The sequence below is a fragment of the Calypte anna genome, chromosome 26, assembly GCF_003957555.1.
Source record: "Calypte anna isolate BGI_N300 chromosome 26, bCalAnn1_v1.p, whole genome shotgun sequence".
Classification (NCBI taxonomy): Eukaryota; Metazoa; Chordata; class Aves; order Apodiformes; family Trochilidae; genus Calypte; species Calypte anna.
This window is the reverse complement of record NC_044271.1, coordinates 303,452-326,354: the sequence shown is the minus strand read 5'-3', so window position 1 is coordinate 326,354 and position 22,903 is coordinate 303,452. Positions and strand designations below refer to the sequence as shown.

The 22,903-nt window shown below is 44.3% G+C and overlaps 2 protein-coding genes across 3 annotated transcripts; both read right to left on the bottom strand.

The window, feature by feature from the left end:
• Nucleotides 1-366: 366 nt before the first annotated feature.
• STK38 (serine/threonine kinase 38) lies at nucleotides 367-15,783 on the bottom strand. 2 transcript variants are annotated; one of them, XM_030465600.1, is made up of 14 exons: nucleotides 15,548-15,783; nucleotides 13,457-13,589; nucleotides 11,255-11,306; nucleotides 10,984-11,106; nucleotides 10,323-10,406; nucleotides 8,640-8,763; nucleotides 7,680-7,834; nucleotides 6,676-6,778; nucleotides 6,183-6,244; nucleotides 5,537-5,654; nucleotides 5,244-5,367; nucleotides 4,409-4,504; nucleotides 4,080-4,174; nucleotides 367-3,519 (listed from the first exon to the last, which is right to left on the bottom strand). In XM_030465600.1, the coding sequence occupies exons 2-14, from the start codon at nucleotides 13,585-13,587 to the stop codon at nucleotides 3,389-3,391; spliced, it is 1,398 nt and encodes a 465-aa protein (XP_030321460.1). In that variant the 5' UTR covers nucleotides 13,588-13,589; nucleotides 15,548-15,783; the 3' UTR covers nucleotides 367-3,388. The 2 variants fall into 2 exon arrangements, with proteins under 2 accessions (XP_030321460.1, XP_030321461.1); XM_030465601.1 differs by lacking the exon at nucleotides 15,548-15,783 and having other exon boundaries at nucleotides 10,984-11,101; nucleotides 13,457-13,499.
• A 1,811-nt stretch (nucleotides 15,784-17,594) lies between these two features.
• Nucleotides 17,595-20,091, bottom strand: LOC115599692 (parathyroid hormone 4-like). Its single transcript, XM_030465312.1, has 3 exons — nucleotides 19,994-20,091; nucleotides 18,544-18,698; nucleotides 17,595-17,973 (listed from the first exon to the last, which is right to left on the bottom strand). The coding sequence occupies exons 2-3, from the start codon at nucleotides 18,627-18,629 to the stop codon at nucleotides 17,595-17,597; spliced, it is 465 nt and encodes a 154-aa protein (XP_030321172.1). The 5' UTR covers nucleotides 18,630-18,698; nucleotides 19,994-20,091.
• Nucleotides 20,092-22,903: the final 2,812 nt, after the last annotated feature.

Genomic DNA, 22,903 nt, shown 5'->3' with positions numbered 1-22,903 from the left:
GCTTGTTTGGCTTCTTTAGAAACTTCACATGTGGAGTAGGTTCATGGGCAGAGTTGCTGGAAGGTTTTGCCCCATAAAGTGGGGTTTGGGACCCCTAAGTCTGACACATCAGACAGAGCCTGGGTGGTTTGTGCAGTCTTCAGCCCAGGGGTTACAACTGGGTTCTCATACCCAAGCACTTGATTCTAAGATCAGTTACAAGTCTGGAAAACAAAAAAAAAAAAACCAAAGAAACAAAACAAAACACAAAAAAACCCAAACAAACCCAAAACAAGCAAAAAACCACAAGCAAACAAAAGACCCACCACCAAACTTGAGAGGTTCCAGTTGGTAAAAACAAACCCCTGGTAGCAAAACTGTTTTTACTAAGAGGAATTTATTTACACAATGCAAAGATCCATAAAAAGTTGGCTCCCCCAGCAACAGAAGCTGCACCTGCCAAATTTTACAGTGCAATTAACAGCTTTTCAGTATTTACAGAAGACTTTTTCTACTTAAGAGGTTAAGGCAGCCAGGGCACAGTGATAAGAGACACTTAGTGCAGTTTTGTGCTAGGTATGATACAGGGATGAACTGGCAGCATCACTCACGTTCAGATAACACTGGAAATTCAGGTTGGAATTAACTCCTAGGAGTCCAGCAACTGTTTGTAGCTTTAAAAAAAAAAAAAAAAAAAAAGGTTTAAAAGATAAATACAACCTCAACACACAAGCCAGCAGCTAAGAAAAATGTTTGGCTAAGATGGGGGATTGAACAGGCATACAAAACCCTTCTTCTCTCAGCAGTGAAGGATGGATCCTGGAAAGAAAACACTGTTTTTCTCCCCAGTGTTGGTGAAGAACCTTAAGAGGCAGCAGGCTGAGACTGTGGCACAAAACCTACTGCTGGAAAAGTGTTCCCAGGAGGACTGAGCTCAAAACCATCCAACTTCTACTGTAAGACAACAGGAATGAGGTACCCAACTGCTCCTTGTGCCTTTGAAAAACTTCACCTTTAACTCAAAAAGAGTCTGAGGATTCAGAAGACATTAAAACACATGCACTAAAAATGCACAGTACATATTATTATACAGGTTTGTTTTTTTTCACAGCAAGTTACCACACTGTACAGCTCTACAGCTTCTTTGGTATTTATAAATAAAAAGGGCAATCCCTTTTAATAAAGGGCTAAAAATGCAGCTACTCAAAATCATTTATTCCTAGTTCACAGGAGCTTTAATGAATTTTGATTATTATTTTAAAGGTTAAGGCAGTAACTAAGCTGTTAGGAACTTGAAAAAAAAAATGTTTTGGTCTTAATACCTCTCAGTTTTCCAATGGTTTATAAGGCAACATTTTCAAATGGCTGGAAGAAACTGCAGGATAAGGAGATGGAGCAATTTGAGAAGTTGGTATCAGTCCTTCATAAAAAATAAAAAGGGAGCAGAAGGTGGTATTACTGACCAGCTGATAAAAAGCCTGAGCCTATAAATGATTACTTCAATTAGCCCTTATTGATTGGAGAAGCCCTGCAGTGAGCCTGGGCCTTCTCATTAAGGCTCTTGCATTTCAGCTTTGTAGGATGCAGCAGGTAGCTAACTGCTTGTGGCAATTAATTAACTCATAGGACACAAAAAAAGACAAAATGGGAGGTTTAGGGAGAGGATGCTGAAGAGTTATCATCCAGTTTTAGCTCTAGAAGGTAGTTTCAGTCTCACAATCAGCCCTTCATGATGGCACTCAGTTCAGAAGACAGCCAGGTAAAAAATTCTCAAAAAACACCCAATGAAAAACCAAAATAAGCTTCAGTCCAAACTCATTTTCTTTCCTCATGTAGAAAATTAGGACTAAATACAACTGGAAGCCTTCTACTTTGAAACACTGCTCTGTAACTTTGCTCCTAAATAGCTTTTTTTTCCTTGTCTGTGCTACAGAGTGTTCAGCAGCAGGGTAAGTTTGGAGGAATCCAGGAGAGTTCAAATGGATCCATGTAGAAACCTCATTACATTGACTTAAAAAAATAAAAAAAAAACCAAAAACCAAACCTAATTATAAATTAAAGAGGCAGCTCCAAAGGTTAATGCCACCAACAGGGATGCAAAGTGGAGCCCAGGGTTATAATAAAAAAAAAATTACCAAAACCCAGGCAGAACCCTCCTTCCCCAAATGCAATCATTTTCTGAGAGATGCTCAGGCAAGGAAAGGCACTTCTGGGGCTCTCCTGGAGAGCATCCTCATCCCAGCTGAATGGATTTGTAGAAATTACATCAGGCAGTAAGCAAAGAGGAGGCAGGGTGGGTTCCCCTGCCCCAAAAGTCAAGACCCTGTCTCTTTGGAAAAACCAAAGGGACAGATGGTTCAGCAAGAGGAGCTCTGCCAGGAAAAACCAGAGAGAGCTCTGTCTGCAAGGTTTATGGAAGAATCTGAGACTCTTCTGCTCCAAACCAAGAGCAAAAAGACCCCAAAGGTGGTTTCATCTTTAAATAAAGATACTCGAGATGTTTCAAGTGGCCAAGAGATGGCAGCAGCAGCAGCGAAGGCTCCCAGCTGGCTGCACACAAGGTTAAATGAGTTCCTTTCCCTCTCTGCTCCAATTCCAGCTCAACCTGTGCTACCAGCTGTAGTTCTTACCAACTACATTGTTTACTGAGCCTTTCATATTGTAACTGCAAACTGTGGCCCCGGTTTCCCTAGGACTGTCTAGCAAAGACAAAGTGTTGCACAACTTTTTAATAATAATAATAAAAAAAACCCATAACAAAACCCTAAATGGCTTGAGGGTCACTGTCTTAGTACCAAAAGTAAAGTGCACCACAACTGGAGGCCACTGCCACAGAGGTGAGGGATTCTATTCAAGAGGCTTCCAAGTAGCATTATAAAAAAACCAGCACTAAAATACAAACTAAGGTTAAGGCAATACAAATGGTGTCCATCTACTAAGTCATTGACTGAAGAGCTGTCCTGTCTCAAGCTTGAATTATTGCTTTGTTTCCTCTGTACTGAAGTCCTGAGCCACTGGGAAAGCAGTGGCAGGATTGGCAGATTGAGTTTGTCACTTAAAGCAGGACTGGCAGTGCAGCCCCTAGAAACATCAGGTGCTTTGCAGTGTCAGAGTAAAGGCTTGCTCTCCTCTGACAGGCTGTACAATCTGGCAAAGAAGTTAAAAACTCTTGCTCCTGAAGCAGCAGAACCTGCTTGCAGCAGAGCTGACACAATTTGTGGAATTATTTCAATGGTGCAGGAAGAAAAAAAATCCTTAGGAACAACCAGGCTGTGTAACAGGGTCCTGAAGTCTTCTCAGAGAGTTGACAGCCCTCAAGTTTTCTTTTAAAAAAGTTCTTTTATGAGTATAAACCCACAGTACAGGAACAGAATTCCAAGGCTCAGAAGTTGTCCAAGGTATAGAATCATTATTTTCCTGCTTTCATATAGGATGGGATTGCTCCTCGGGCTGTCAGACCTTCAAAACGTTTGTAGGTGTAATTGATAAAAACCCAATCTTTGTTCTTGTAGTCAGTCTCTGGATGGTTGCTTGTTGCCACTGAAAAAAACCAGAAAAAAAATAGATTCCTTGAAGACTATAAAGTTTATTTTCATACAAAATACTGGGTGTGGAGTCAAGGAGAATTCTTCTAAAGAAGGAAATATAAATCAAGGCACTGAGGTTCATTCTTCAGCCCCAATCATGTGAACATGCTTGAACACATAAACCCAAGGATCCTTTAGAGATTTACACCAAAAAAAAAATAGTCCCTTCTGTCCCACCACCTCCCTCCTAAGTGTTGGACCTGATAGCAAGGATCAGCCAGTCCCAGGAGGTGCTCCCAGTTCACAGGTCCCACCAAGATCTGAACTTGGTGCCTTTCAGAGATGCCTCTCCCCAGAGATGCCCTTCCCCAAGCAGCTCCTGCATCACTCACAAGTCTGCATCCCATCTCCTGAAACCCAAACTGAAGCTTCTGCACCCCAAGACTGCCAAGGGAACAATGATAAACATGATAAAAAGCTGGGATCCAGTGAGATCCTTTCTCTGATTTAACAGTAAAATGACATTATTCTACTGAAGAAGAGGAAGCAGTGTTGACATGCAGGATCATTTACCTGTTGGTTTAAGGATATCAGATTCTGGAAATTCATCAAAGTTGGAGGTATCATCAATGCTTTTAATTTCTATTGAAATTGCAGCAGGTCTCTCTCTGCCAAGAAGAGGAGTTTCAGCATTAGCATTTCCCAGGCAGAAGGAAGCAGGATTCAGGCTCTTTCAGTTTCTTAAGAGAATCAATGACTGGAGGTACCTCAACCTTAGCAAGCTTCAGCTCAGGAACAAAATCCTCTCAGCCACAGCTGGATTTGCTGAGTTCCTGGTGAACAGGACCAGCTTTACCCCATCCAGAGAGGATAGCAGCTTGCTTTTCTGCAAAGCTTCTTACCTGATGTGCTCCCAATCAACCCCTTCAAAGAATGGGTTACTCTTTATTTCCTCCACACCAGATGCACCAATTCTGTGCTCCCACTCACAGCAAAATCTGGGATGGAAGGAAGAATGAAAATGAAGGAAGAATGAAAACGAAAGCATTCCATCCAGAAATGGAACAGCTTTCTGAACTGATACTATTAGGGTTTCTTAAACATATAAATGGAGAAGGTCAAGAACTCCCACTGCAAAACCAACACACAAAGTTATGCTCTGGAATGTCATGTCAAATGCTACAATTAAGATGTGGCATTCTTTCACAAGAGGATAATGTGCCCTTTCTATTTCAGGATCAGTGTAGAGCAGGAGGACATATAAAGCCTAAGAAGCTATTTGTATTTCTGTCCTGAAAATAGAGAGGTGACTGAAAATATACATGAAAGAGCACGAGTCAGCATGCACTGGGATATGTCTGTATGCTCCAGTGCATACAGTGTCAAAACCATTGCTGTTGGAAGAAGGAAGCTCTGGCAAAAAGGTTAAGTTGCTGCCACGAGAAGCTCACAGATAAAATAAAGAGCAGACACATTCCTGGTTTGCCAGACTTGCAGCACTTCCATGGGAGCTTCTTTTTAGTACACCAGGGGCAGTTGTTGTCTGGGCTTCACTAAGTGACCTCTGAGAGACAACTGTGTTTTACAAGGGAGTTCAGCACTTGATGCTTGTGACAGCTTCAGGCTGCTCTGCACATGCATCAGGGTTTTTTCTCATGTGAAACAACCCATGAGAGGTACAGATAGCAAGACAAGGAGATCAGTGTTAAATTAACTGTCAAACCCTATGGTTGGCACCTTAAAATAAGATCCTTTGCTTTATCAGACACTGGAACTTCTGGAGGAAATATCAGAGTCTCTTTCCAGTTCATTACTTTCTTATATGTTTCTTGAGGAGTTTCAGAACAGAAGGGTGGATAACCTGGAAAAGAAAGAAGAACACAATCTTGTGGAAAGCAAAACCAGTTCCTGCAGTTGCTGAAGTCTTCAAAGCACCAGAACAAAGCTCACAAACCATGTGAGGGGCAGATGCTTTGAGAACTTGACCCCAAGCCCAGCACAGCTGATGTCCCACACTGCAAGCTCCTTACCAATCAACATCTCGTACATGATGACCCCCAGTGACCACCAGTCACAGAGCTTGTTGTACCCAGTCTGCATGAACACTTCAGGGGCAATGTAATCTGGAGTACCCACAGTGGAAAAAGCCTGGAACAAAGACCACCAGTTATGAATCTTTAGGGAAAACTGCCCCATCTGCAAGTGGGAACTTGCACAACCATGGTTATTTTGAGGAACACTCCAGATTGTCACCAAGATGATTGAGCAAAGCTGTTTGAAACTTTTATTACAAGATGTGGAGACACAAAATCAACATATTCATGTGAAAGTCTTCAAAAAGTATCAGGGAAATGGGGAAAGTTATCATTTTTATCCCCCCTGGAACAGGTCACTAGTCCTTTATTATATTAAAAGTGGCCAGAACTGTTGGATTGAGCTGGGCAGCATCAGAGATGGATGTAAATAATTATGACAAAGCTATCTCAGGCACCAGCTGCTCAAGAGATGAAGGACAAACTGGAGTCACTCCTCCTTTTAAAAGAAAAAGCATCAATCTTTTTATTTCAGCACTGTTCAGAACTCTGACCTGGATTAATGACTTTTATTTCAATTCATGTCCCACTTGAGTGCACCAGCTCAGCAGAGAACATTCCCAAGCAGGTGAAAAGTGCTTACCAGCTGCCTTCTGTTTCTCTTCCAAGTCTCTGCTTTCCTTTTGGAATTCATGTTCTGGAAAGCTAAAAAAGAAGGAATATATGTAACTGCATCCTACTAGTCACCCAATATATGGTTTTTTTACTCCATAACCATGACATCTCCTTTATAACATCAAAAAGGATGTCAAAGGGGTCATCCCTGACCCCTCAGGTGGTCCAAAGTTGGCCAGCATGGTGAAGCTGGAGCTGTCTGTGATATTCTGTGAATATCATGATATTCAGATAGCAGCAACTTCCAAACCTAAGATTAATCAACTTTTCTAAAGCTTTTCATTAGCAATCCACACTTTCAGTGTTGGTTTTTTTTTTAACTCCTTGATCACAGTTATTCCCTTTGAGAAAGTTATTGAATATTCAAAGAGATTGGGTGCTCCCTTGTTAATTTAAATAATGAGTTAAATCAGGCACTGACAGCAAGTACACAGATACCCTCCTGAAGCCAAGTAACTTACTGAAGTCACTGGGAAGGCTGTGGTTCAAGTTCCTATAAAATTCTGTTCTGTGGGCTTTCTTTAGTCCAGTGCATAAACCAAAGTCTGAGAGCTTTACATGGCCCTGGAAACAAAGAATAAAAAATTAAAAAAGAAAAATAAATGCAAGAAGAGTGTGAGACATTTTCACAGCACACCAAGCTTTCTACTTATTCCCCTCCCTTTATCTTGTACTGTAAATGCACTCTTAAGTTTTAGCCTGAAATGGATGTGTAAATAGAATCAATTATTAATATCAGTTATTAATATTTTCATCACTGCTACACAGAGAAAGCTCTTTCCTTCAATCAACCTCTGCTCCTGCAAGCTCCTGAGCAATTCAGAGTGAAAGCCAAGGTCTGCAGAGGGAGCTCTACTCCCTGGATTGGGTGTAAATCCCCAAAAGAGGAGAAAAACCTTAAATTTGTGGGCATAATCCATCCTGGTGTGTAACGTGACCACACCAACTCTGTGTGGTTTTTAGGTGGGAATCTAAAATGAAAGCAGCTTTCTGCAAACTGCCTCCACTAACTATCCAGAAGCAATCAGGTGGCCTGGCCAGTCTGCAGAGACACATCCCAGTTCAGATAATATCTCAGTTTCCAGTCTGGTTAATGGAACAGCTCCATCCTTCACATCTGGTTTCATCTTCTACCCCAGAGCTGCCAAGTGTGGCCATAACAGATGTCAGACCAAAAGGAAACATCTTTAACCAAGAAGGAAGAACTGAAACTCTTGATTTTTAAATTGCAGCTGCCACTATCAAAAATAGCCTAAAAACTTGTCAGAAGGGAGCTCCTGAGTGAGGAATGGGTACAGGTGGAGGAGAGCTTGTTCTTGGCTTGGTTTCTTCGGTCCCCCCAGCAATTCTGCCCTCAAAAGTTACAAGGAACAGGGCAAAGAAAGAAGCAAGATTTTCTATCACAAAATGTCACCACTAATTCAGTGCAATATTAAAAATGAGAAGACCAGTGGTTTGTACACACCTTGCTATCCAGGAGAAGGTTGTCTGGTTTGATGTCTCGATGGATAAATCCCAGCTGATGGATGGAATCAATGGCCAGCACAGTCTCTGCAATATAGAACTGTGTCTCTTCTTCTGTCAGAGTGTCTTTTTTCATCAACAGGGTCATCATATCACCTGGAAGCCACCCCACAGATAGCAAATGTAAATACAAACAAACACCAACTCCCCTCTTGCTAAGAGTGAAGACATTTGCAAGGAAAAAAATTCAGCTATTTAAAACCTCAGGAAATCTAATCTGATTTTCTATACAGCAATGGAGTTCCCCAGCACCTCTGTGGCAGACTCTTGTATTTCCCCTTGTGGATGGAAAGGTTTGTAGCTGCATTAACCCACTGAGACAGCTGAATAAGATGAAGATGAAATAGCAGCACAAAGACAGCTCTTAGCCAAGAGTCAGAGCTCTTCACATCACAGATGAAACCTTCAGCTACAGAGCTGTTTCAGAAAGCAGAATGCATTTGTGCAGTCTCATCTCTTCATTACTCAGATTTATTACAGACTTCCACTAATTTTAAGCTAATTACAGTGGCATTATCAGTCAAGGACAGAAATGCTCCTCCTCTGAAAAAAAAGGACCTTAAAAGTTACTCTTGCTGCAAGCCAGTTAAAAGCAAAAGGTTAAACAAATCAACAGCTGGTTATGTTATGGACCTGGAGATAGCATGGGTAGGAACTAGCAGAACATTAAGGCCAAGATGCAAACATCTGCAGTGAGAAGACCCAACCAGGAACCTCAAGCCTGACCCCAATCTCCCAGCACACTGAAAGCTTTACACTGATTTGTTTCCTCACAAAGTGACCCAGTCCAAACCCCACTGCATGGGAACCACACACAGCTGTGTCCCAGGCTCCATCTGTCATTTAGAGGTTAGAAATCCACAAAGAAGAGCAAAGCAGCCTCTTGATCTCAGGCACTTACCTCCAGGCAGGAACTCCATGATCAGGTAGAGGTTTAGCTTGTCCTGGAAACTATAGAACATTTTCACAACCCACAGACTGTCTGCCTCCACCAGAATGTCCCTCTCTGCACGGATATGGCCAACCTGGAGGTGCAGAGATGCATTCAGTTCATTCCAAGTCCACATTTTATGCCATACATTTAATTTAAAAACAATTTAAACCTTACATTGAAAAGCCTCAGATATTGTGAAGACAGCAAAACATCTGCACAGGGGCAGAAACACCATCAAAACTTCAACAGTTACACCCCACAGTATTTTCAGGTAGTAAAATATAGTAACATGTTCAAAGTAAAACCCCAAAACCCATGCTTCTGACAGCAAAAAGGTGAAAAGCTTTCATTTAATTATTGTCTTTTTCAAAACTTTCATTTAACTGTTGGATTTTTCCAGAATGCTGCTGCTCTTTTTTTTTTCCTATCTGACAAACCTCACTGAGCACCATCTCCCTTTCACTCCTCAGCATGAAGATCTCTGGAAGACCCTTTTCCACTCAGAAGATTCCACAGGAATTCTATGGAGGCTTTTGCTTTTTGGCCATTTACACATTTATTGCTTGAATTCCATACATTGAGACCTAGGTAGGAGGGCAGGACAGCACTGACCTCATCTTTTTAAGCAAAAACTCAAGCTAGAGAAATTTAATCCACCCTCCTGAGCAATAAGGTTCCACACAGAGAGATAACTCACATTTGTATTTTTATTCTTTCAGTTCTTGTGATGTTTGGGTCCCCTTTGAATGAGAAGGGTGCAAGTGATGCAGGACAATATGAAAACACTTATCTTAAAACCATCTAACTAACAGACCACTCCAAAACACAATTCATGGGTGATTCTCCTCTGTATTAAAAACAAAATAATCTCAATTTTTTTACAAAAATATCTAATAATCAGGTCAATAAAAATCACACCCTTCAGACTCAACTGAGATGACAGCACAGCTCTGGCAGTGCTGCATAAAGCTCAGGTGGGAAACCAACCCAAGTCCTTTCTGAAATGGAAACCAGTTCCTGATTTCAGGGCTTTCCAGATTCATCTCAGTGCTGAACAAGAAATGACTGTCCCAGACCATCACATTTCCATAAATACAGGCAGAGGAAAGCTCTGGAAGTGTTGAACAGTGGTACTTTCTGTCTGAGCAGTCACCACTTGGAGATTTATATCTGATTCCATAAATCAGAAGTGCAATAAAAACCACTGAACTTGATGTCTCTACTGAATCATCTGCACATGGGCAACAGAAATGCTCAGGAAGTGAAGAGGAGGAACAGAAATCAGAGGCACAGATCCAGCCTCCCCTTTCATTGGAAAAAGACAAACTCAGAAAAATCCTCTGCTGCTCCATGTTCTCAAGCAGAAAGTGAGCTCAGTCCTACAAGCTGCAGGCTGAAGAGCCTCTTAGGAAAGAGCTCTGACAAGAGCAGCTTCCACTAAGCCTAAGCAAGGCTTTAGAGGTTCTTTTAAACCCTGTTCTGAGCATGCAGTCTGGAACTACTGCTGTAATTCTATTTATATTCCTCAGGAGCCCACTAGAAGACAGGAATTCATAGAAGAGGCTCCTGACCTGTTACTCCTCTGCTACCCATCAGTTGCTACCCAAAGCCATCTCAACCACTAACTTGCTACTCAAGATAATTATTTACCTGCTCTTTTTCAAGCATATCAGCTTTACGGAGTATTTTCATTGCATACACATGCCCTGTGTCTTTCTTCTGGACAAGTCGTACCTAAAACATATGAAAACATTGGAGTCAAGTGCAGGAATTTCACCAGAACTCTGCCCAGATTTGGGTACCAAGCCCTTGGGCTTTCATGGAGTGAAATTGTGTTGGGTTATAAAACCAGAAAGCTTCACATTGTGCACATTTATGGCAAACTGTGTTGATTCTATGAGATGGAATAACTTTAGGAGATGAGACACTGGGCAATCACACACCCAAAGCTGAAGATCCCAAAGCACCTTTTCTGAAGGACTCCAGAGGAGACAACTGCCAGTGGCTCTCCTGATCTTCTCCATAGAGAGGAGACCTCCCTGGGAGATCACAATTAAACTGCTGAACTCCTGTTTGCCTTGTACATCAAGACCTTTTTCAACACCATTCACTTAAAAGCACATCATGTTTTTAAGCCATTATTTCTGACACAGAAAACCAGATGCATGAGACTGTTAAGCTTAAAAAAAAAAAAAAGAAATCAATCTGCAGTTGTTACAACATTTATCCTTCACTTGTCTAAACTCTCCAAGTCTTTAACAAAGTGCCACTAAAAAAAAAAAACAAATTTAGTCATTTTTTCTGGACTTACCTCTCCAAATGCTCCTCTGCCTATTACTTTTAAAGACTCAAAGTCTTCCAAACCAAGCCTTGTTCTCTTGAGGCGGAGAAATTCAGTTTCCTTTTGTGCATGTGCTGATCTCCTGATTCTTTTCTAGAGAAAATGAGCACAGTGAGAATATTCTGCAGGAGGGCTTCACAGAGGTCACAGCAACTCCAAGCAGAGCTGCCAGATCTCCATTCATTAAAGAAAATTACTTGTGTGACTTTAACCATTAAGTACATTTACTCGTATTCATTACCTCTTCATCTTTCAAACCTTCTTCCTCCATCATTTGTTCCAGCTTCTTTTGTCTACAGCAGAGAGAAAATAGCAAAATAAAATTGAATTATCAACATTTAGCAAAATAAAATTGAATTATCAACATTCCTCCTTAATCCCATGGACACATCCAACACCTCTGGCCCTTGCTTGCTGTGGGAGGAGGATGCAATGCCAGCAAGTAGCAGTGTAAATGATACTCAGGGGAGAATCAGGCATGAGATTGATTTTGAGGAATCCAATATTGCAGCTTTACCATTCTTGTCCTCTCCAATTTCAACAATCTAAACCTGCCCTGAGTTTTTCATCTTATTCCACTGTGTTTCCATTTTATACAAATTTAGATTGAGGAGATCTGGGCTCAGTTCTTGGCTCTCTCTTTGGACAGCTGGGCAAGTCACTTAAGGCCAGAGCCATAATAAGTATTTAAGCACCAAAGTCTCACTTATTCCAGGGAGAGCTGACTACCTGGACAGCTTTGGGGATCTGTCCTGTAATTTCTCTGCATCTCTCTGTTGCCTGATACCTGAGATACTTAAAATATTTGGGAAGAGGACACATGTCTGTGCATGTTCTGCCCCCTGAAAGGATCAGAAATATTTACAGTACAAAATGATTACTTGGGAGCAAAGAGGAAAAAAAGACTTCAGAAGGGAGATGGCTTCAGGGGACATTTGTAATAAATACCCTCTGGGTAATAAATACCTTCTCTTTTTCATGTATTTTTATGGCATAACTTTGTAAATATACTAAAAAAAAATTCCTTTCTGCAAATCATTCTTCAGTAGATTCTCTTCCTGTCTCCTGTGCCACTACACAGCTGCTGCAAGATGATAATATTCTGAGTTACTGCTTCCACAACCAGGAACACTGAAAAGGCTTTGCCCTTACTCAAGTACCCAGGGAGCTCTGTGAAACCATCTCACCCCACCCTCAGAGCAGGGACTCCAGCAGCAAGACACAACTGCTGCAATATGCTGAATTAAATAGCTCAGAATGACCCAGCAATGCTGAAAGTCCCCCAGATATCCTGCCTAGATCCCAACCATGCTCCAGTGTATGTTTTGTCAGCAGTATTTAAGCTCCAAATTGTACATCCAAAGACAGGCTGAAAGAACAACCAAACACATCACTTGTAAAGTCCAAGGTGTTTGTTTAGACAAAGTCTTGATCCCAAACAGAAAAGCCTCTGTCCTTGAGGTTTTGGGAGAAGACAATATAATATTATAATAAAAACCAGGAGCTATGCAGAGAGAAAGCAAGGAAATCAATCTGTGATGTTTTCTGTTTGGATTAGAACCTCAATGTCTCCTTACTAATTTGAAGCTTTGAAGAAAATATGTCTGCAAGCTAGTATTTATTTCTAAAGTGCTTCCTCATTTCTGCAGTGGCTGTAGTTAGCAGGCATTCCTCTTGGGTCTAGAGAGGTTTTTGGCAGCAAATCTGCCAGCACACAAACACTGAACCTTTTTGAAAATTCTGATTTATAGAGTACATGGCAAACTGAGGGAACAGCAGAAGTCCCAGTGCTCCAGTGTGAGGGTATTCAGCAAATTAGAGGGTTCCAACCAAAGGAAACTTTCCAGTTAAATAATTTCTTATATTTTGACCATATTTACAGGGATGCCACAGGTTCAGCTAAGTTATAGAGGAGCAGGCATTAGGTGACATCCTTACAGGAATCCCTTATTGTCCTTGAAATTATCTTTATCATCTGACTTGATCACACATTATAATCCAATCTGTTGCTCTGGAATGAGTTTTATGTTTTAAAATCAGAGACATCAAATGGGGAGAGGCAAGAGAACAGGATAAACACTTGTAAATGTTGGCTTTGTCTTCCAGAAGCATCCTTTGTCTTTGGATCATCCCAAGCACATCCCGAAGTGTCAGATAATCAAATATATGGGTTTTTTTTTTTTAATAACTTGGAAACAATCATCTCACTTTTGCATTCACAAGCAGGTTTCAGTTTGTTTCAGGAAGACTTCCAAAAACTCCAACATAAATTACCACTGGATTCAGAAACCTCTGGATGCTCACACCAAGCCCTGTCCAGGTGCCCCGCTCCAGAGTTCAGGTCCGAGTTTACTTTGAGTCCAGAAAAGTAAATCCAGCTAATACACAGAGGGTTTTTTTTTATCCTTACCCAGTTTGTAAAGGCACTAAGGAAGCTTTTTACCTCATCTCTCTTTCTTCATGCTGTGCAATGAGGTTGCTGTAGAAGTTTTCCAACGTCACCTTCGTCATCGTAACTCGCTCCTTGGTGTGGTTACTCATGGAGGAGCAAGGCGTTGGGCCTGTCATGGCCATGGCTGTTAGGAAAGAAAAAGGGAGGAAACGTTTAACATTGCTTTGCAGGTTATTTGTCATGGCCAGAGCTGCAATCTGTTAAGTGAGGCTGAATCAGAGAGTTAAAAACACCAGCAGCCCAGTCTGATAAACTTCAGGCGATGCAGGGAGAAGTCTTACAAAATAAAAGGTACCAGGCAAACTTCCTGTTTTGAACGTTTCTGATCTGAAAATAAGAGGGAAGGAAACTTGAGAAACATGATGCCTCCAAAGCCACGATTTCAGGCTCTAAGGTTTCTTTCTCCCATCTTTCATAAATGTTAAAAAAGCAGAGATATCACACTGAAACATCTAAGCCTGAAATTGTTCTTCTTGCAACCCTTGCAGAACCCATCAGTTGCCTGCTGGCTCTTCTGCTGTGACATTTATCCAACCCTGAAAGCCAGGAGCAACTGAGGAAGGAGAAAAATGGCATTTAGCTGCTTTCAAGCTTTTTCTAGATGCTTTCATACAGAAATCTGGCAAAATCCAGAGGACTGGTTGTGGTCAAAGTTGTGTCCAACCCTTCAGTGTAAGTACCCTGCATTCACACACTGCATTATGCCACCAGAGCTTCAGGGGGTATTTGAAAACCCAGCTGTGGTTTCTAAAAGAAAAGATTTCAGGTGTAAAACTACCTCTTAGTCTGGTCACAGCATAACCCAGAGCAAAGTAACCAAGTTACACAACTATTACTAGAAGCTGCAGCCACACACAGGTTGGACACACACTTCCCACTTTCACAACACCCAGGCACCAGCACCACTTTATGAGTTATTTTCTTGCCTGTTTTCTGCAGATCTTTACCAGGCAGCATCACTGCAACCCATTTAGTCTGGAGAAGCCTGAGGGGGAGATCTTATCAATTCTTATCCATACTTCCAGGGTGGGTGTCAGGAGGATGGGACCAGACACAGCTCAGTGAGAGGACAAGGGGCAACAGGCACAAACTTGAACATAGGAGCTTCCATCTAAACCTGAGGAGGAACTTCTTTACTTTGGGGGTGACAGAGCCCTGGCACAGTGTGGGGGAGTCTTTATCTCTACAAACACTCAAAACCCACCTGGGTGCCATCCTGTGCAACCTGCTCTGGGTGAACAGCATGAGCAGGGGGGACTTGGACTGGGTGATCCCCAGAGGGTCCCTCCCAGACCCCTCTTGCCCAAGTCCTGTACAGACTCCAACTCTTTTATTTGCTGCATTTACAGGTTGGTTCACAGACAGGAGCACAGCGTGGGAGTCAGTCAGAACCTCCCCACTCCCCCGTGGGTGTTTTTTGGGGACCGAGGGGTGACACTGGAGCAGCCCTGAGGGACCTCACATCCCTGTGCAAGGTAAGTGGGACAGCCCTGCCTCCGACTGTCACTTCCCAAAGAGCAGACCTTGGACATGCTGCGACAGAGGCGGGGAGAGAGGGGAGACAACAGAAATCGTTAAAAAAAACAAAATAGGGGAAGAAAAGAGCGAGGAAGCGGCTGGGAAGCAGCGGTGCCAAACCGGCTGTGGGTGCTCGGGACACCTCCCACGGGGACTGACACGCACCACGGCGCTGGGATAGTGACGGGGAGGGATGGACCCGGTACCGGGGCTCCACCGGAGCCGGTCCGGAGCGAGGGAGCCCCCGGGAGCGACGGTCCCGTGGTGCGGCCCGACCCACCGGGCTGGCGAAGGAGCCGGCAGCATCACCGGGGTAGACAAAGGGCCCCGAGCGCTCCCGAACCGAGAGGGAGGAGGGTGCCCCCGACAACCCCGAGGCAGCGGGGACCCTGGCCCGCTCCAGCCCCACCGGACCAGGCACCGGAGGGGCCTCTCCCCCCGCCCCAGAGCGGCAAAGGGCCCCGAGGGGAGGGAGGGAGCGGGGAGGGGATGCGGAACACGGGGTGCGTTTGGGGGGGAAGAGGGCTCGGGAGCCGCCATAGCAAGGAGCCGGGAGCCGCTTACCGGAGCCCCCCGGGAGGGGGGCAGCGAGGAGCTGAAAGCGCCGGCGGGATCCCGGTACCGCGGCTGCGGAGAGGCAGGGACGGAGCGGAACTGGCGGCGGGTGGGATGGGCCGGAATCGAACCGGACAAGCAGAACCCAAGCGATCGATCGGAACCCCCGCACAGCCCCCGGCGTTCACGGAGACCCGAACCGGACCAGCACCACCGCGACGGCGGCAGCAGCAGCACCGCGCATGCGCCGCCATCCTCCTGGCCACGCCCACTTTTCCCCTGGCGAGGGGCGGGGCTGTCGCGCTCCGCCCCGTTCCCGCCCTGCGCGCGCGCGCCTGGAGGCAGCGGGGGCGCGTGCGCAGTGCGGGGCGTGAGGTGGGGAAGGGGCTGCGGGGTCTGGGTGGGGGGGACACACGTGGTGACTGCCAGGAACCGGGTGTCTGGTCACACTGTCACCCCCAAGGGGCTGGGAACGGTGCTTCAGGTCCTCAGGTCCCCACCCGCCAGCCCTCAGGTTCGTCCGGCTTCCTCCCTCCCCGCAATGGTGCGGGAGCTGCGGGTTCACCTCAGCTGCTTCACCTCAGCTGCTTCACCGCAGCGCCCAAGCCCTCCTGGGGGTGAGGTTGGTTTCCCCGCGTCCCCAAAGGGTTGAGGTGCAGAGGGTGAGGTGGAGCCGGGCAGAGGTGGCACCAGCGGTCACCTCATCCTCACAGGAATCGGGGATCAGCCCAAGGGGGAAGAAACGGAGTCTGAGAGCAATGCAAAGAGTGTGACACGACCACTTCTGAGAGGGTTGAGCTGTTCGCAGGCAGTTTCCCCAGGTTTCATACCCAGGTCTGAAGTCACAGCCCAGGGAAGTTCAGGGTTCAGCAAACTCATCTTTTGTGTAACCCATCTTCATCTGCTCTTCAGGAACATCTGAAAGTGGATGTGTCACTCCTTGGGAATCTTAACAGAGCTCTGCAGAACAGCAGGAAGAAAGAAAGGTGATGCCAAAAGTGGATTTTGCTTCATTTTTATTGATATTTTTACAAAGGAAAAATTGCAGTTCAGAGGGAGAAAGGAGGGGGAGGGTATTATTAACAAATCAAGGAATTCTTGGGGTTCATCGTTCAGAAAGAGCTGCAGATGCTGTTGAACTCTTATCAGCAACAGAGAAATTTCAGGGTTTAAAACTAGAGTCCCTACAGGATGGAAATGCTGATCTATTTGTAACACTGTCCTGGTTTGGGCCAGGATAAAGGTGACAAACACACACGACAAGATACTTAATTTCTGAATAACTAATTTTGCTACTCAACTGAAACTTGCTTTGCTAAGATGAAGCTGGTCCATTTGATCTTAAAGGTAAATAGCAAAATCGTGTGCTCCTACTCTCAAGAAACACAGATGGCCTCCTGGTTTTCTGCTGGGAAAACCTGGTATGCTGTGGGAGCTCTTGGAGAGGTTTTCACATGAACAAAGGTAGGAAATATTGAAACAAAAGGCTCAAACAAGGACCCTGAAAGCTGATTCTCACCCCTTCCACCAGCAGAACTTGGGCTTTAACTTTGTGGCCAGGCAGAAGTTTGAAGGAAAAGCTGAGAGATGAGAGGCTTCAGCCATTCTATGTGATGGAGAAGCAGGAAAAAAACCAAACCTTTGGATCTAAGGTATAAGGAAAGTTGTTACTACTGCAGGCAGGTGTGGAGTCTGTGTAAGAAGCTAACTGCTTCTTCAGGACTCAAAACATTAGGCTGCAAGTGAGCTGTGAATGTCAGGATAAATGACCCAAACTTCCTGCACCTTGCAAACTCCACGAGTTACAAAGAGCTGCCACAGTCTAAGGTGTCAGTAACAGACAGGGATGGGGTTCTGGCGTGTGACAAATGACCCAATTCCACACTCACAGTGCTCAGATTGCTGCTAGGGAGGGAACCCGGGTGCTTACAGGGATCTAGGAGTACTTAGTGGGACTGATGGACATGATTTTTCTTTTGAGGGTCACCCCCCTGCTGGAGCTTTTCCTTGAAACATCACAGGGCTGAAGAGCTGGAGAGGCTGAGCAGGATCCAGGCTAGCAGGAAGAGTTCTGTAGCTGGCTGCTAGGATTTCTCCTGCTGCCCAGCACTTTGATTTGAAGGAGGTCAGGAAGGTTTTGTGGCTTCCAGTTGCCCTTCGGGGTCTTCACATTCCGTGGCTGATTTAAGAGGGGGAAGCTCTGCTCTTTTCCTGGCACCTCCAAGCTCGGAGTCTCAGCTCTGCCGATGCTGTTGTAGAGATCAGAGGGATCTTGGCTCTTCTGTGAATCCCACATGGCATCAGAAAGAGAAACATCCCTGCTGCTGGCTGTGTGCACGCTGCCCAGGGCGTTGTGGAGCCACATCAGGCGCTTCAGCCCTTGGAATTCCCTCCCCTTGTCGTGCATGAGCTGGTGCTCGGTCACTGCTCGTTTACTGCAAAGGGAAGAAAGGGTGAGTTAGGAAACCGGGGCTGAGCCCCTGTTTCCAACCCAGCAAATCTGCATCCATCAGCCTGAGAGGTTTCTTCGAGCATTTGAAAGAGCATTTGAGTGGAGCCAGTAGTGCCTGAGACATGACAACAAAGTCTTGTTTTCTTCAGACACACCAACAAAATTGAGCTAAACACTGATTAGGGAGAGGAGCCTCATTCTGGCGTGTAAATATTTCTGGATTTCAGGCTGCTTCTCAGCTAACTGCAGCTATAACCCCCATCTACAAATCTGGATCTAAATGGGATCTAAACATGGAATTTCCATGACTTGTGCTGACCACCCTTACATGGCTGACTGCCCTGTGTTTAAAAGCACCCCCTGTACACATTACACATCTAAAAATGTAATTTATTTCATTTTCTACTGCATAGAGGGTGATGTAAAGTGTATCAAATTTATAGAATTTCCCTTCCACCATGCCCTGGAGTAGATGGCAGCAGTAGAGACAGCCCATTAAACCAAAGCCAAGCAGTCTGCTAACCATAATAAGTAAAAGGATGATCCTGCTTACTTTTCAGGGTCTTGACAGGCTGCAGAGCAGGCAAGAAGAATTGCCATCAGTGTGACCATCTGCAGAGACCTGGAGGGCAGGAACATTTTCTCTCTTGAAATCTGCTCCACGGGGCAAGCTGACAGTTTGGTGAGAAATCTTTTTCTTTCTTTCACCTGGCAAAAGGAATTTCAGGCATTAAGCAGGGGTGAAAGTGGAGCATTCACACCCAGAACCTCTCAAACATCAGACATAGGGATTTGTAACATACACCAGTAGAAGATAAATAGATGCCATAGTATATCCTAAATTTCTTTTTCTACTTTGCCTCTTATTCTGCTGCTTCCCACTCCTGTGCATCTGCAAGCACAGGAGATAATTCCATTTAGAAGTGGCCAGAGACCTTCCTGATAAAAACTTAGAAGAAATTTAACAAAAAGCTCAGGATTACTGCCTCAGAATTCTGTCACAAAACTCTTAGAGTTTAAGACTGGGCTGTGGAGATCACTTTATAAGGTGTCCACAGCTCAGGGATTTGGATCTGTAATAATGCTGCCTTTTCTGTGAGCACTACAAGAGGTGACACCCAATTCTGTCACTGCACAAGGGTGATTATGGACTGATACTGATTTTTTTTTTCTGTAAAGAAGTGGATTTCTGGCTTAGGGAAGTGAAAACTAGAAAAATGTAATTGCACAGTGATTATTTTTAGCTAAGTTATAACTGAATTCAGTTTTACATCTGCTACACCTCTACCCACCCATCCTTTCAGCCCCACCACTCCTTTATTGCCAGGTCTATCACTAAAATTCCTGCATTTTTTACACTAATGCCTGTACCCTGCTTTCAGGATTGGCTCCAGCCTGTCCCCTTAGCTGTATCCTGGCAAATTCAGTATTAACTGTTACATCAAAACCTACACAGACTACAAAACAAAAGTTGCAGCATTTTAAGAAGAGCAAAGATATATTCCTGTAAAATGAGGCCACGAATTCCTTGAAGAGGTACTTCTTTGGGGGCAAAAGCAATTAATAAAAAGCTCAACACCTCTTCACAGGACTTTTTTCTTCATGCAAATTTGAATATTAAGTTGCCAGGGACTGGGTAGAAAGGCAAATTGGACCATACATTTGTTGTAAAATGTGTGGTCATACATTTGGTTGTAAAAACTAAGATTGTTCTTAGTAAGTCTCCTCCACTCATTAGTAATTTCCTTGGACTATACATTCAAATGAAATCAGACATGAAAGAATAAATAGGTATTAGTTCCACTTAGATATTTCCTGTATTAAATACAGATACACATCCAGAAGTCTACAAACAGTTAAATGTGATTTTTCATCCTATATTTTAGTTTATGCTTGTGAACTCCTGCTCATACATAATGGCTAAGCTATATATTTAGATCACCAATTAACTATATATTCATTAAATACATCTTCTAGATACAAAAGTAACATTATCTACTTACTGATGACCTTGTGGAAATCACAGGGAAGTTCTGACCTGTGCAGATGTGTCTCCTTGCCAGTCTTGTTCCAGTGGCACTGAAGACAAGAGCTTTCCCCTTCTTTTATACCTGCCCAGAAGGCACAGAAACAATAGCAAGGGTCTGTACAGCACTCTGTGACTAAGACCTGTCCTTTCCTGCCCCTGAAATCAGACAACTCCCTCTTTCCACTGATAATAAATCCAGGATTCTAAATTGTTCTCCTCAGCTGTGACCAAAGAAAAGATCAGAGTTTTGTGGAGAGCTCTTTACAGCTTTGCTGTCAGTCCTGTTTTGTGAAAACTTTTATTCTACACAGCATTCCTCTGCCCCAAGGTGACAGAAAAGGGACATTCAAACCTTACTCAGATCCCCCTCCTCACATCCTCTGGGCAGGACCCACGTTTAGGACACTAATATGTAGGGACACAATATGTTTAGGACACAATATGTAGGAAGAACCTAAAGTAGCAGTACTGATGGAGTCTGTAATGCCAGTTATCAGGAAAATGGGACAGTTAGAGAAAATCTGAGGAGTTGGTAAATAAGATTACAGTGAATTTTAATGTTCTGTACAAACTTCATTGAAATCAATGGATTCCAGAGTAAATATATTTGTTTTAAATCTTGGGAACTGGTGAGATACAGACACTTATCTACTGACTAAACAATAAAAATGCAAGTAATAGCTCAGGCAAAAAGCCAGATTCTGATAATGCTTTGAAACCCTAGGAGTGGATGCTGTGTGAGGTTTGCTGCTCACTCTGTCATCTCTAAGCAGGCAATTTCCATAGGATTTGGGTACTCAGGATGTGGCTGGACCATTAGCCTGGAACACTACCCTGTAAGGCCACCAGTTCCTATTTCTCAAAGTGAAAGAAAGTCAAAGTCTGAGGGAAAATTTCCTCAAAAGATTGAAGAGAATTTGCTTAGTGTTAGCAGAAACTTCTGATTCTTTTCCCATTATCCCAGCCCTACCTTTTCCTTCATCCCAGTCTCAGGGGAAAGCAGACAGTCCCAACAGCCTTTCCTAAGCAGCTCTCACACCTCATCTGTTCTCGAAGCTTCTCTGGCCATTCAGTTGCTTTTGATTATATTCCTCAGGGCAGTTTATTTTTATTGTGCTGTTTCACAGCAATCAAATAAATGTTCCTGATTTCATTACCTGAGTCCCAATTGTTAAGGAGAGTGTCACTCATTAAAGGGAACAAAGTGTATCACCGATTAAAGGTGACATTTGTTAAAGGCTGCTTACACAGGGCTGTGCTTCACCTCTGGGTTTCCAGGGTAGCAGTGACACTGTGGTTACACTGAATTATCTGCCTGTGAAACCGAGGTTTCTTAGTTACATCTTCCAGGACTAATGAGCATTGGCCAAAACATCTGGGTTTAATTCCTCCTTGAACTTTTTGAGCCTCCATTAGGCAGTGGGTTTGCACTGAATGCAGCTTCCAGCATCTCCAAGGGAAAAACTAAGACTGCACGCATCTGAGTGACTCAGGAGGGGCAGAGCCACCACCCTGGCACAGGTAAATGAGCACTTGTAGCATTCTCTAAGGGCTGAACCTCATTGCCATGGCTCCACTTTTCCACTTTCTGCCCGAGGACTTAGAAAAAGTCCAAAAAAAAAAAAAAAAAAAAGGATTATGACTTATAACATCCCCTTGAGAGCTGTAGGTGAGGACAAACTGCAGCCAAGTGATGAGCAGCAGCATCTGCAGCAGGGAAGGGATGCTTCCAGGGATCCAGCTCCCGGGTTTGCAGGACTTCTAAAGGAAATATAAAAGTCTGTTGATTGTACAGCTCAGACCACAGCCGCACACGCAGTCGTTTGCATTTCTGATTGTGATGGGAACGCTGCTGATTTCACAAGGAGCATTTGTACGGGCAGCACTACCAGGTGATATTTTTAGCTGGTCTAGATTAACCTCTGCAAGAGCCCTGAGCAGAGCTCAGAGCTGACTCAAAGCGCGTTTTGCCCCCAGCAAACCCAACTGATTGGACTTTGGGAACCTCGGGGCCTCGCTCAGAGCCCACTTGGAGCCATCAGAGGTTTGAGCTTTGGCTTCAAAGCCTTCGCTCCCACCCTCTGGATTTTCCTGGCCTTGGGGCTGACTTCGCATCCGAGGGTGCCTTAGCTCTGCAATCGCCTTTTTCAGTGGGAGCCTTTGAGCCTTTGGGCTGTGCAAATTACGGTTTCCCAGTGAGTGAATCTTTTGTTTTGCTTTCCAGTCCTCTCCCCAGGGAGCCAGGTGGGGGAGGAAGGGAATATGGCTCGCTGCAGAGCATGAAAGAAAAAGGAAAGAGAAAGCCTGGAGGCCCAGTTGAGGGGGAAGGAGGAACTGGGGGAGGGAGCAGAAAGCAAAGCGAAATGTGCAAATAGCTTGGTTAAGGCAAGGGGAATCCTCATGCCTGGGATCTGAAAACTTAGTTAGACAAAGACCTGCACCAAAGGGATCCTCTGTTTGTAGAGGGATGGGCAGTCAGATTAGAATTTATTTCCGTGTGCTGTTCCCTGTTATTCACCAGTAACACAAGTGTGGGCTCCAGAAGGCTTCGTGCTTCTCTGGTGTAAAAACCTACTTTGTTTTTTTCTGGATTGTTTTGGTTTGTTTTGCTTTTTCTCTTAACTGCTCTTAGCCTAGCAGACTAAAATTCATCCGAGCTGCTCAGTGTGGTGTGTGGCAACCAAGACACCGCCCTGTTGAAAGGAAACTGTTCGACCACACTTGGATGGTAAATATAGATCCCCTGAGCTGGTGGTGAAGCTGCAGCTAATGAATGGCTGCTCTCCCTTCCTGGCCTCCCTAATGGAGACATCAGAGGAAATGACACCTCCCAGCAAACTCGGAGGCCACGGGGACTTTTGCACCAACACACCCGCATCACTCA